Below are 14,790 nucleotides of genomic sequence, written 5' to 3'. Positions count from 1 at the left end.
TTTGAGGAGGCCTCTATGAGTGCCACCCAACTACAGGATACAACACACATCCTATTGGCACCGCTATGCCACTGCTGGAAAGTACTGACATAAGGGGTTAGGATTGTGCCCTTAAACAGCCACCGTGCAGCATTAATCTAAAACAATAGGTAAATAGTAGTAAAATCTGTTGGCAAAATTGGGACCACTTAAGAATTATCTATGAAACACTGATACTGGAGACACATCCATAATTCTGATATTTTTTTTTAAATAAAATCCATTTTAGCAAAGAAAATGAGGACATGCCTACTTGAAAGAAGAAAAATGCAAGGGATTCCATCCAAATATCATCAGTTTCACTGAATCCATTTCTGAAGATCAAGTCTTATGCTCGTTCCTCCCGTGTCTTTCCAAAATCTGCCTTACTCATGCATCTTGACTACGTTTTAATAAACTTCTAATCTAGTTTCTTGACTACATTTTAATAAACTTCTAATCTAGTTCCATTCCTGTAAGCAAATGGAAAATTGTACCATGCACAAATAAAACAAACTCACTATGCAGAGTTTAGTTATTTGATCAATGTGCCAACAGTTTTCTTTAAACCAGGCTTAAGGAAAATGTATAACTAGCATCAAATTTCATTTTGCCATTTATGTCCTTTATGTAAACATGAGGACTTGTTGAGAAATCCTATTGAGATCAGACATAAGACATAAAAGTGAAGCTCTTGTGCAATGCTGAAGTATAGGGAGTCCATCTCTTCAGCTTGAGATAAGCTTTAAAAGATGGGACTCCTTGTATGTCAGCACTGCACAATCCATGATACAAGGCAAGTAATGACTTGCATGCTTTGGTCCTTCTTTTTCCTCCTCTTCAGATGACATCCAGGCTGCAGGTAGTGGGGAGAGCACATTTTGTACTCAGTCACACAGGCTCCCTGGCAGCAGAGGCTGGAACACCAATGGGGTCAGGAACGTAGGTTTCCTTTTCTCCAGAGAAGTTAATTGCAGGCATCCACTTATATGGGACAAATTGATGAGATATATGTGGGTAGTTGTAATGGTAGAGACCAGGATGCAGCAAAATTCCTCACCTGGGTGCAACTGGAGGGACTCTCTGGCCAGTGAAAAAATTCCTGAATCACTGTTGCTGGATGGGAGTTGTAAGAACTAGATTTTTTTGGGAAAGGAGTTTGACAAAAGCCTAGATGAAAGGAAAGAGAAAACCCCTCCCCTGTCTTCACACTACATTGGAAGGCAAAGGTGGAATCAATATAAACAGACAGGCTTAAGTGTGTGCTTCAGTCATACTGATTTCAGTAGGGTTGGGGACACCAAACTCAGATTACTGTATATCCACGCTGGATTTGTCCTGTATGAAAGTTATGAGGAAACTGAAAAAGCTTATTTTTGCAGCTACAGTATCATTTAGAAAAGTACCACACCATGCTAAGCAACTCAAAGTTTCTTTCTAAAGAAAGACATCTAAAACCAACAAAAATGAAAATATTAAATATTGTTTTAAGAGCAGCCGCACAGGGAGGGTGTGGTTTTTTAAAATCTCTCTGAGCAAGTGCAGCATCAGAAAGACAAGATTTAAAATATCTACCCTAACATTTCCATAGCTGGCCAGCAGAAATTGACAACCCAAAGTATAAAGTTTCTCTTCATAGAGCCACAAGAAGACACTCAAATATCCTTTTTCCAAGGTCCTTTACTTCATTCTCCCCACTTCTTACATCTCAAAGCACAAGCACGGACAACTACAACTCCATTGTACCAGTCGGTTTTTTAGGACAATATCAAGCCACGTGCTTTTCTCCCCACCAATGACTAATGGTTATGTACAAGACAAAGAACCGATGTCATGATCAATCACATGCCTTTGGTAAGTTGATTCCTGGCAAGATCATTTTCTGCCCACAGCAAAAGCCACCTGTTAAATCCATTCCCAACCACAGGTCTTACACATCCTTTTTAAATAAAAGATCTGAGCAGTTGTCACTCTAAAGTGGTGGTCTATCTTCAGCTTCCAAAAGGTGGGTAAAATTTGTAGAAATTTTCTAAAGTCTCCTACGTGACTCGGTCACTGGTAGATTTATACTAAGGCGGAGGGAGGGAATGAATTCCATTAAAATGTCCACATTGGCAGGAGTCAATATGGTCACAAAATTTCCTCCAGAAATCGATAAATATTTTCATTTTAAAAATCCTTAGCTGTACATATACATCCAGTTCATTTAAAAAACTGGCGCTCTTCCCCCTTGAGGCGCTTTCTCCGGGGCTGTACAAAGTCATCATCTGAGTCGTCTGTTAAGCCTGGACTAGCAGCATGACAATAGGGCTGGACAGGGAATTTTTTGTTAGGGTAAAGGTTCGTCAGAAGTTCCTCAAAGTAGACTTCCAGTTTCATGCCAGCATCAGCCACTTCTGAATCAGGCTGTTAGGGAAATAAAACACAGCAGTGCATCATCAATTTTAGATTTACAAGTCTGAAATATTCACAATAATTTGAAATTGCAATAGTCAATTGGACTGTTCTGTAAGGGTCCAATCCTATCCAACATTCCGGTGCCAACACAGCCACAATGCAGTCCTGACTTAGGGGACATTCTCTTACCTTGAGGAGGCCTCTGTGACCCCCCCCCCCACACACACACAGGATGCAGCACACACCCCACTGGCATGGCTACATTGGCGATGTAAAGTTGGCTAGGATTGGGCTCTAGAACATCTTGAGACACGATTCCATCCTCCCAAATATCACTAGAAATTTTAGCTGGAAAATATTTCTCTCTCTCTTTAAAAACACCACCACACACCCAGTCAAGATTTCTGTTAGCAAACTATCATGCATTAGGAAACTGATACAATTGACAGGACCATTTACAGAATGAAATTAATATGCACAAATATATATTTGCACCCCTGGTATTTCAGTCCACAAAAAGTTCTAGTTTCTCTGCTAACAGAGAGCTCTTGTTCATATCTAGTGGTGGAAGACACCTCAAGCACAGCACCATAGAGCAGGGTTTCTTAAATGGTGGGTCGCAACCTGATCGTTGGTAGGTCACGAAGCTGCAACTGACAAACTGATAGCAGACGAGTAAAATGCATTGAGCCCTATGTAAAGTGAAACTGAGGCACCCTGCATGTTTACTCATGAGTAGACAAACATGTCTTGGTCCACTGTGAAGGGTAAGCTGGAAGGAATCCAACACCACCAGAATGTTCCGGATCCAATGAACACAGCCCCCCCAAAAATCTGAGAAGAAAGTCCCTCCCTCCATGCTGACGAATGTATTGAGCCCTATGGAAAGCAAAATGGTCACATTTACTCATGAGTAAACAAACACGCCTTGGCTTCTGTGGAAGGTCAGGCAAAGGGGAGTGCAAGGCTACCACAATGGTCCCAATCCGATGAACATGGAGCTCAACAAGTACTCCAGAAGGCAGCACTCCCCCACCTTAATTCAGTCAGAAGCTGGCAAGACTTCTTTTTTTTTTTTTAGTCTTATAAAGCTGGATGGGTCCTGATGGTACGGTAATTTTAAAAAGTGAGTTCCAATGCTAAAAGTTTTGAGAACTACTGCTTTATTGGAAAGCAGGATCAGAACCTCAGAGCAACTTGGAACACCTTAGAACACCTTCGAACCTGCAACAGCTTAGATCCTTAGAACACCATAGAACCTTAGAGTTTTGAACCTCCCCTTCCCACAGTGGCGCCTGAATTCCTTTCCTCATCATTCTGGGGTTTTAATGGTTAAAAGGGAAGTTTTGAATCTCAATCCAGCCCAAACAAAAAACATGTTGGATTTAAAATTGATTTTGTTCCAAAGCACATTGAACTGGCTTAAATATAAGAAATTAAATGGAATTGGGCACTGGGTAGGGCTGAAAATGTTTTTTGGGGAGGAGGAAGTGAGGTTTTTGCAGAATTCACTTGGTGGAACAGGAATGGCTTCCCCATCTCATCTCCCCGTATTTAATTATTTGGTTTACTTTATTTATAATTGTTCATTTTAACTTAATTATTGACAGCCTGCCTATCTAGGAAAAATGGCACAATTTCAGTGCTCGCCATGGGCAATTTCAATGCTTGCTGCATTCTCAGGAAAGAACCTCCTGTTTGATGTTACTTCTGGCCATGACATCACTCCCAGTGGGTCCTAGACAGATTGTCATTCTAAAAAGTGGGTCCTGGTGCTAAAAGTTAGAGGACCACTGTCACAGAATATATCATTCCCCTTGTTTTATCTTTCCATCTTTCTCTCCATCTCCTGGTTATTTTGCAGTCTTTCAATGATTATTCTTGTATTTTTACTGTCTTGCCTGCCTCATCTCAAGTAACTCAGGAGAAAGTGGGTTGCCACATCTTTGACTGCCCTCATTCCATTACTGTTTGATTTTAAAAGGACTGCTGGCTTTTGGGGGCATTCTCTTCCTGTCTGAACATGCTGGGTGGTGGCTGTGGTAGAAGTAGTTCAGTTCTAGTTTACCCAGACAAACGAGTGAAGCTAGAAGAGTGGCTGGCAGTTGATAACTACTAGGCACTGTGCCTGTCTCACCCCTCATGTGCTCTTACAGTATCCCAAGGTCAGATTCCCTGAGCAGAATAGCTCAGAAACATACATTCATAAACACATTGAACTGTTTTCAAACCTCATTAAATTCAGCACAGTTTTGGAAAATCAGTCTGAAGTCATTTACAACATCTTCTGGCTTAGTGTATAAAGGGTGATGCACTTGCAATCTATTCTTGATTGTTGACAAGTCCATTGGCTTCTTAATTATTTTGTAGTAGTCAGGCACCTAGAAGGAAGTAGATCCATGGTCTAAGCAATATTTCCAATGTGCTTTTCCCTTCTTAGCCTCTGAAAGACAGAGCCTGAACTGCAAATAAGAAGCAACCACCTCCTGATAATGCTTAGATATTTCTTCCCATTTTATTAGTGAAAATACAGAAGGCAGGTATTTTAAGTACGGTTGGCTGCAATCTTTCTAAAAGGCATGTTCAGATATATTAATGAAAATAAATCATTTTATGGAACTGTGTCATCAACATCTAGGTAACTTAACTGACAGTAACAGACTATATGGGACTCTCTCATAGCCACTGCACTCTAACCTACCTCACTAAAAACTTAGGTGGGTCCTAAATAGTCCATCTCTTCAGCTTGCCCTTGGAAGCAATGAACCATATAAGGAAAAGGCTCTGAAACTGGGGCATTGTGATACCCCAGCCTGAGAACCTCTGTCTTTACCCTTTTAAAGGGAATGCAGCAACGTAATCCTCATGATTGTGCTACTGCCATGGGCGATAGGGGTTTCGTTTTACTTACCAGCATCAACAATAGCCTCCAGTGGAAGTCTCCTGCAGGGCTCCCCAACCCTCGGAACATCTAAAAATAAAGACTGCAACCCACTTCCAGTTTCACGATCAAAAACCAGAACTGGGTTGTGATCTTTATTTTTAGATTTTCCAAGGCTTGGGGAGCCCTGCAGAGGCTTTTGAGAGGCTCCCTGCACCCCTGGAACACTACTGCAGATACTGGTAAGTAAAATGAAGCCCCTGTCACCCCTGGCAGTGGTGTGATCCTGGGTATTGTGGTGCTGCATTCCCCCTTCCCCCGCAAAGACTTACAGCTGCTCCCCAAACTCCCAGAGAATTTAGGAACCACTGATATAGGAACTGGCTTCTCTACCTTTCCTGATCTCTGCTTAAGACATAACTCAGGCTACATTTGAAAAGACATTGTACTGGGGTGAAAGGAATAGTTACTTTCTCCCAGCTAAATATAAGACTCATGTGAAACTGAGTGCACAGTTAAGGGAGGAATGCAGGGCAGAACACTATAGTTCCAGTTCTTCCCTATTCAGGGAAGATACCCTGGGCTACTAGCTGAAACTTCATTAGATAGTGATAGACAACAGGACTCTCTTCAGATGTAGTAAAACTAACTGTAGGAACTGCTCTAGCCATTGGATATGAATGCAGTTGGGAACAGGTGCATCACAGAGACTGTCAGAACTCCTTTTGGGGGGAATACAGTTTTCTCTTCCATTATACTCCTTGTAAATAGCAGCTCAAGACAGCAGAGTGCACCCAAACCATTCCTGGTAGAATTTACACTAATAACAGGCATAACAAGTAAAAAGACATAGTGAGACCAGAAATCAAAATACTGCATTGATAGATGGCTTTTAAAAAAACCATAGCCAGTTAAGGACAACTATACTAAAATATGAGATTCAAACAATGTTATTTGCTGTCCATGCTGCTCTGATATACTGAAATCATCTGCTGCACTGAAGAACGGAAAAGAGCTTATTTGGTGAATGATGGATGTCAACATAACTCTTAGGTAATAGTAGTAGCAAACAACATAACAACCATACCGTGGGAGGGACTGGATCTTGGAAAGCAAGGCTCATTTCGTGGCAATAAAGGTACAGTAGTAATCTTTCACACTTCTGTACAATTGAAAAGAAAGTTATCACAATTACTCAAAACATGGAGCTCATTACTCAGCATCGAAGCCTCTCTAAATAATCTCTTGTACTATGACACTTGTACACTGTGAGTTTTCTTGGCACCAATGGAGTTCTTTCCTCCAATGAATTCTCTTTCCTGCCAATACATCAAGTAGTACAGGTTGAGCCTCATTATTCGTGTGGGTACCTTTCCAAGCACTCACATGGATGGCAAAAAAATCACTATAGCAATTCAATTTAAAAAACAAAGATGTAAGATAAGAGTCATTAAGAAGACAATCCATCAGTCATCCTCCAAGTGCTTAGAAAGGTGCTTCACTCAGCTCCTCCCTTCACCAATGCAAAGTGATCATCACCTTTCTTTCACATGCTCAGAAGGAAGGGAGGGTTCCACTAGAGAGAAGAAGGATTGATGGATTGTCAGCCACTGCCCTCTCTCTCTCTCATTAAGGAGGCTATTGTTAAAGGACTTTTCAGTTTTTTAAACTGATTTTAAAGGGATACATTTTTCTCCTTCTCCAGGGATCAGCATGTTCCTTCTCATTTGCAGTGGCCATTCATGTTGAGTCAAATCAGTGTATAAAAAATCTGTGTATAAATAGGTTGGACCTTTCTAAACACTTTTCCAAGTAAAGGAACCAAAGGAAAACTGTTAAGCTAGGGCAGGGGTGCCCAAACATTTTGGCAGGAGGGCCACATCATCTCTCTGACACTGTGTTGGGGGCTGGGGAAAAAAAGAATTAATTTACAATTGAAAAGTTGAATAGATTTACATAAATGAATATATTAGAGATGGAACTTATATGAATGAATGAAGGTCTTACAGTAGCTCAAGGCCTATAAAAGGCCTTGCACAAATCAAGGCCAGCCTTTCCTTCCTTGCCACTGCTGCATCACAGACGTGAAACAGCAAGTAGTGGAGAGAGCCCTTGTCCCACAGCTCAGGTGAGAAGTTGAACAGTCGTCCTCTTACTGACAGCAGTTGCATTGGGCCAGCACAGGCTCCAACAAGTTTCTGGAGGGCCAGAGGCTCATTGGAAATTGGGGCTCCATGAGGGTCTGATTGAGAGCCCCCAAAGGCTGCAAGTGGCCCCCGGGCTGGGGTTTGGGCACTCCTGAGCTAGGGGAACGTACAACTCTGATGCCAAGTGCAGCTTAAAACACAAGAGACAATGTCAATTATCTTATTTGATGACACCTCACTGTCTATAAAATAGTGACACATATACTGCAAAAAATAGTCTGGTATGACTAAGTTCTGTCATTATGTTTTAACACATATCTATTGACATACTATCAAAAATACAAAGAAGCTGCTACATGGTAAGGCAAGTGAATAGATGCTAGTTGCCTTTGGTGTATACTCTTTATTAGGAAACTGGTGACATATTTTTGTTGGCAAGATGTGCTTTTCAAGAAATATTCATAAAACGAAATGTCATACAATTAGTTGACTAGTCTTACCCTCTGATCAATAGGCTCCAATCCCATACTGCCTTCCAGTTTTCTTTTTTCTTCAAAAACATGACTTGGGCCATCACAATCATATTCTAGTTCGGGTTTGGACAAATCACGGCAGAATGTGCAAATCCACTCTCCACTAAGAGCAGAGGACACACAGACATCAATCCATGTTCTTAAGAATTCTGAATACTCTGAGGCAAATGCTTTATGTACCAGAACAGAACAGCGAGTGTCAAACCCCAGCGCATGATCCGGCACCTATGCAAACCCTCTCCCCCCTGTGCAAACGGAGTTTACTGTTCTGCCAGGCTGCCTCATATTTGTGACTCCAATCTCCCCCAAACTTCGTGTTGGGCAGTCGCTTCTGTGCTTGGATTTCTGGGCAGGTGCAACTGCCTGGCACAAAGTTTGGGGGAGATTGGAGGCACAAATGTGAGGCTGCCCAGCAAAACAGTAAGCCCCACTTGCATGGGGAAGGGTTTTTTGGCACTCAGCAGTCCGCAGTTTAGAGATCGTTGTTCTAGAATAAATTTTAGAAGATACCAAGAGACCAAGAATGGATTGAAGTGAACTGGTAGTGATATGTCTTCCCAACATTTTTGGAAATTCTTCATCCAAGCAGCACTTGGAATAGTAACAAAGGGCGGTTGAATTGGGGTTTGTTCCCATTTAGTCAACAAAAAAGAATGGAACCCTATCAGTAAGGCACTGATCAACTACAGAGTTGGGAAGCAGAGCACAGCCTCTATGTAAAACCAAAATGCACCTCACAGATGGATTTTCTCTCTGCAAATAATTTATATGATTAAAATATTCTGAGACCCTATAGTAATGTTGCAGTAAAATGGTGCATGTCATACAGAGTATCCTCTATTTGAACATTTTTTAAAAACATAAATAGCCTGTCAAGTAACACATAAGGGAAATATTTTTATGCTTTTGAGCCTATTCTTTCCTGTATTGTATTAATGCTGCTGCCTGTGGGTTGTTGTTGTTTTTTTTAATGCTGTGGGTTTTCAATTGTGCAATGTTTTAATCTATGTTATTATATCTACTGTTTTTATGATTGATGTTAGCTGCCTTGTACAATTGTTAATGTGAGGGAAAGGTGGGATAAAAACGTATTATTATTATTTAAATTAAGCTCCACCACAATTTACATAGAAGAGTAAGAACACAAATGTAGCAGTAAAATAGCATAGCAAACAAACTCCTGTAAAATATCAACAAGAGCTGCATCAGGCACACTCTAGAAAGGCCTGGTGGAATAGGAACACCTTTATCAATCATAACTCAGGCATTCCTTGGAGGCACATTGCAAAATTATGGTGCCACAAATACAGTCTTGTTTTGAATATCCAGACTGAATTTCACCTGGGCTTGAACCCTTTAGCACAGCTTCTGGAGTTGATCTTAATAATAAGGAATGTTAAAATGAGACCTTGATGATTTGGCAAGTTTAGATTTTAGGATTTGCAGCTGAAAGTTTTCTACATTGAGATTTTCTTTTTCTGAAAGGTTGGAAGACTTTTATACAAGTTTTCTCTGTGTAATTTTCCAACCTGAAGTATATTATCTTTCAGTAACCTCTTAATTCGCTCTATAGAGTCTCATGATATTTACCTTGGAAAATTCCTGAGGATTGGGACGTGACAAGAAAGGTGGAACACTTTAGGGCACTTGTCACAACACAAAAGCTCTCCTCCGTTCTGACATACTGCGCACCAATCCTCATTGGGGTCATCATCCTTCCTGCTGTCTCCAACATGAGCAGTTCCGATCCATGCTGCCTTGCAGTTGGATGGCTGGTCACCTGTACTGTCTGGTGCTTCAGTTCTCAAGGTGGTTTCTTCAGAGGAGTGATTACGGTTGCTATTCAACAGCATTGAGGTAAGCAAGGTTCTTGGAAAACTATTCTGTAGAAAGTAGAACAAAGAATGCTTAGTCTGGTCAAGATGTAGTAGATGTGCTATACAAACATGCTTCTTTTATCATCAGGGAATCAAATATAGTTAGGGAATCAATTGCTACAGCTCGATGAACATTATGACTATGACTTTAGAAATAGTCTCCAAAATTTAAAAAAAACTTGAACATTTAGACTTTGAGAGTGTCCAAGGGCAAATGGATATGTGCTACCTGAATTTCTAGAGATTGTGAGAAGTATCATACCTTCTATGATTTTTCCTTTGAAATCTATCATAAAACAAGTCCTTAGCAATATCTTAGCTATTTATCTAAATCCCTAAAAATTAAAGTTACTCTCCAGTATTATGAATATTTTTATAATTATGATTACATTTTGATTCCGGGATTCTTCATTTGTTTCTTGCTTTACTATTACAACTGGGAAATCGTAATTCTCACTTTGCACTCCAGACTCTTGTTTAATTCTGATGGGTTCCAACATGACCACAGGAACTCTTTGGGTTGAATCAGCACCTGATGGTCTGCTAGAGGAGCCAGAGCTGTAAAAGGAGGAAACCGTGAGAAACAGGAACAATCAAAATCAAAATGAGACTGTTGTAACATCCTCTGGGTCATGCAAAGTTGGACACAACAACTCTGACATTAGTGAGCCTCAGACTTATGCTTTATAATTTTTCTACCTTCTGTTACCCAAAACCTTGTGCTTCAGCCATGACAACAACAAAAGCTGATTAAACACAGATTTTAGAGTAATATTACTTATTTCTTTTTACAATACGAATTAAGAATTACCCACTTTAGGCACCAGACATACAAGTGCCTAATTCTAGCTGCAAGGTCTTTTGCCAAAGCATCAGAAATTGGAGGTAGGAGGGCAGTACATAAGGTGAAGTCCATGCAAGCAGCTAAAAACTAAAGATACTTTTGAGTCAAGAAACTGTCATCTCTCTTAACACGTCAATAACACTTTGCTTAGAGAATTGTGCTTTCAGCTTTTTCAATCAGTGTGAAAGAATCCCAGCTGAACTGTAAGTCCTAATTTATTGGCATTTATAGGGCCACACTTTCTAACCAATATATTCCTAATCTTCTATTTATATGCCTGCACTCTTGAGAATTTTGCTGGTGTTTCTCCCCATTCATACATTTCTCGCTTAACCAAATACATATTTCAACAACTAGTGATAATCATATTCAAAAGTGAATTCTTCAATTCTGAAATCACAATTTAGTAAGGTTGCACTTCTCGCCATTCCTACCTGGGAGTAAGTCCCACTGACTATAATCACTTCCAACTATCATTCTCAGGCACCTTGCCTAACAAATATCTTAGCAGAAGCTGAATCTGGCCACTTCACAGTCCCATATCCCTTTCTAGGTAAAATTTATTTAACCACCCAATTTCTGTCCTGCTTTTCTGCCACAATGGCACCCAAACATACTAGCTTTATTTTCCTGTAGCATACTGAACGAAACTTCTTGGGGTGGAAGTGTTTTGATGCAGTTGGCAAGATGCTGGGCTCACTGAGAAACACAGTTCCAAGAGAAGAAAGAAAAATACTATGTAATTCATGTGAAGATTCATTTCACTGATAATTAAACTATTGACAGATGAAATAAATGAGACACAAAATTAAGAAATTTCAAGCTTCTGACAGTTATTACCGGAAGGTATTTATCCCCCTAAAAGCAAGAAGTCCTGTTTGATCTTTGCCTAGTTCGATAATACATATAAAAAAGTTTCACTCAAGGCTTCCTGCCCTTTCCCACACAGACTGCTTACCTTCCTCTGCTTCCAACACTGGAGGCACTAGGTGAACGAATTGGGGGATGTACTCCAGAAACAGTAACTGACCCTGAGCAATCAATTAAAAAAGAGAAATCAGTTTTACCACGCATCTTAATTTATATTTTAAATCAACTATAAACTGGGATGAACTGCATTTAATTCTGTTTCACTTGTTAAGGAAACCAGATCTCCACTTCCTTTGCTCAATTACATTCAGTTTCTTCTTACCTCCACTGCTATGTTCTCATACAATTTCTTAAAACCTACCTCTTTCTCTGCAGCTTTCCTCTCCATACAGAAGTTATTACATTTTGCCATCAGCAAGGGTTCATACAGCTCTAGTAACAGTGTTCTTTATAAAATTTTACTTATACCTTCTCCTTCTCAATCCCCATCCCCTTTGTGTCTTACTGTATTACACGGAGAAACAGTGGCAGAGATTTGTTTGTTTTTGTGCAGCAGAGAGCAAAACATTAAAAGATGTATAAATAACAACCTTACCTGGAAGGCCAGGAGAGGGCACTGATGAATTTGGGGACTGGACAGTTTTGCGTGAAGGTGGTTTGGCTTGGCTCTGCTCCACAATGCTATCTCTCCTTCCAATGCTGTCTAGCGAAATACTTCCTGAACAGTCAATCTAAAAAGGATGAGAGAAGGTAATGTAGTTAGAACAGAATCATGTCCTCACTTATATCACCTTTCTGAGACCACAATTAAAACATAAATGCATACTCCTGACAGCAGTATACTTATAAGTAAACTATAATTCTCTTTAATAGTGAGTGGCCCTGTGCTGACCAGTAGAGTACTCAGACATGTGTTCATGTGCATATCTGGGAGATACCAGATACTCAAAAAAAATTTTTTTAAGAGGGTAACAGAATTGGAAGTTCAAGAGATGCATGCATGCAAACCCTTATTCTGACTAGTAGGTGCTAAAGAAAGAGGGCAGAATTGGGGCAAGGAAATGCATACCCCTCTCCAAGAGCCGTTCCACTATTTGGGATTCTGACTCCTTCACAACTTAATGGGACATCCTTTGGGAACTGTTAGTTAGGATTGTAGGAAAAGTACTTCCTTCAGCCCTAATAATTCCTGCCCCTCTCTAGATGCTTTAAGGTGTAAGAGGGGAAGAGTCCCTAACAGTTTAAACTTTAGATGAGAGGTATTTGGGTTCAGGAGGTATGTTCCACCATGCGCACCTCTCCTGGTCTGATTCCAAACTCTTCCCCCCACTACATGATGCCATAAACCTGCAAGAGTTCTGCCTATTTCGAAATTGAAAGAATCCTGGAGAAGAGATTAATTCACCGCCCAAACATACACTTTGGTGCCTTAAAAGTTAGGCCTATTCTTGGATATATTTGGGGTGCTGATTCCAAAATGGCATCAGTTTTGCCCTATCAGTTCTAGCTTTGGAGAAACCACACAGCCACCTTATATGCTGACGTGCAGAAATATAATAGTCTATTGTTTTGTTACAAATGTATAACTAGAGCTGATATGGCCAAAGCAATGCCATTTTTGGAAACAAAGCCCCAAATATACCCAAGAATAGATCTAACTTCCAAAGCACCAGACCAATGTTTTTGTTGGACAGTGTTCTAATTGCAGAAAAAGTACTTTCCTCTAGATCACACGAAAATCCCCACCTTATCTTGGGGGAGACCAATTATATAGTCACACTGACAGGCATGGAATTATCCAACACAGTTTTAGAAGGAACTATGGTACATATAGTAAATAGGTTTCATCTTCTGCTGCTATACAAAGCACTTATTCAGTGTTGCAACCAATGACAATCATTACAGTTTTTCAATTGTTCAATCTACAGACTATCTTGCTGAACATTAGATATGCTGGCTATAGCTAGCTTTAAGCTCTGGTGAGAGACAACATGTATAGGAAACTCATGGGTTTCCTAGAGAAAGGGTTCATACACCATTGAGGAAACAACCCCAAATAAGAACTGATTGTATGGCATCAACAAAGAGTGCCTCTGCAAGCCTCTTTTCCAATGTAAGCTGAAGAAGTAACACAATACAAGAATTGCAGGAGGCAAGGGGAGTGGTGACATAGCAACTTGTTAGCCGTGGGGTGGCTTCTTGGATCCACTTCCCCATGCACATCCTCCACTGTACCTCCAAAAACATCACCAAACAGAGCAGTGAGAGTATGTGTAACAGAGTCAACACACATTGCAGGGATAGACAGCAATCATGTTAAAGAAGACATGCATTTAGCTCTAGTCTCTTTTTCAATTGAAAATAAGGACACACTGGTCATAACCAGGGCTACAAAGTAAGCTCAAAGCTTTCACATAAGGAACTGTTAGAATTTCCCAAACTAGTTAAATAATGCCCTACTGCAGAGCTTCTCAACCAGTGGTACTCTTACTACTGGTGGTACTTCAGGTGGTGACTAGTAGTACACGCAGGCCAAAGACTCCTGTTGCCTGGCAGCACGACCAGCAATGCAACACAACAAGCAGCAGCAGGAGGCTCGTTGGGCAGAGCTCCAGCATGCACTTCTTGTGCACTAGAAAAAACCCTCTCATCTGCTATGAGCCTTACTAATGTTTGTAGTGTTGCATCTGGCCTCCCAATCCAGAAATAACTGGTGATGACATCGTCGGTTACGTCTGGTGGTACTTCCAATAGGTGGACCATGTGAAATAGTATGGCCAAGGATAAATGTTGTGAAATGCTGCTCTACTGCATTTTGGACAGGCATGTTTCAGGTTCCAGCCAACACAACATGTTCTCATCAAACTAATACAGCTTTAAGAAAGACAAACATAGCATAATGTCCAATCTTACATCAGGAAGAGAAGGAAGCATATAGGGACCACCCGTTGATGAAGTCAGATCAATCATCGGTGGAGCAAATGTCTTCCCATCAAATCCAACAGCACTATTAAAGGTGGGGCTGGAGGGAGCTGATGTTGTACTGTTGGCATTTGAGGGAGCAGCAGAAACCTGTCCACTGTTGATCTGCCACTACAACAGAAAGACAAACATGTTAAGATGGAAATAATTTTCATATACAACGGTTTTCCATTAGAACTACAGCAAGTTGTGAGGAGAGAGGCATAGGAATAATCACATTTTTGCAATAGTATTTGCAATG

The 14,790-nt window shown here is 40.5% G+C and overlaps 1 protein-coding gene across 1 annotated transcript in view; it reads right to left on the bottom strand.

Moving 5' to 3' along the window:
- Positions 1-1,698: 1,698 nt before the first annotated feature.
- TRIM24 (tripartite motif containing 24) overlaps positions 1,699-14,790 on the bottom strand; it is a 61,693-nt gene continuing 48,601 nt past the window's right edge. Inside the window, exons 11-19 of the mRNA XM_066633255.1 lie at positions 14,481-14,660; positions 12,163-12,298; positions 11,656-11,728; positions 10,243-10,411; positions 9,567-9,859; positions 7,944-8,079; positions 6,384-6,458; positions 4,647-4,796; positions 1,699-2,424 (exon numbers count right to left, since the gene is read on the bottom strand). Coding sequence (XP_066489352.1) covers positions 2,221-2,424; positions 4,647-4,796; positions 6,384-6,458; positions 7,944-8,079; positions 9,567-9,859; positions 10,243-10,411; positions 11,656-11,728; positions 12,163-12,298; positions 14,481-14,660 — 1,416 coding nt within the window. The 3' untranslated portion in view covers positions 1,699-2,220. The remainder of the gene's footprint in view (positions 2,425-4,646; positions 4,797-6,383; positions 6,459-7,943; positions 8,080-9,566; positions 9,860-10,242; positions 10,412-11,655; positions 11,729-12,162; positions 12,299-14,480; positions 14,661-14,790) is intronic.

The sequence above is a fragment of the Tiliqua scincoides genome, chromosome 7 (assembly GCF_035046505.1).
Source record: "Tiliqua scincoides isolate rTilSci1 chromosome 7, rTilSci1.hap2, whole genome shotgun sequence".
Taxonomy (NCBI): Eukaryota; Metazoa; Chordata; class Lepidosauria; order Squamata; family Scincidae; genus Tiliqua; species Tiliqua scincoides.
Note: the sequence above shows the minus strand (reverse complement) of the source record. Positions and strands in the feature narration are given on the sequence as shown.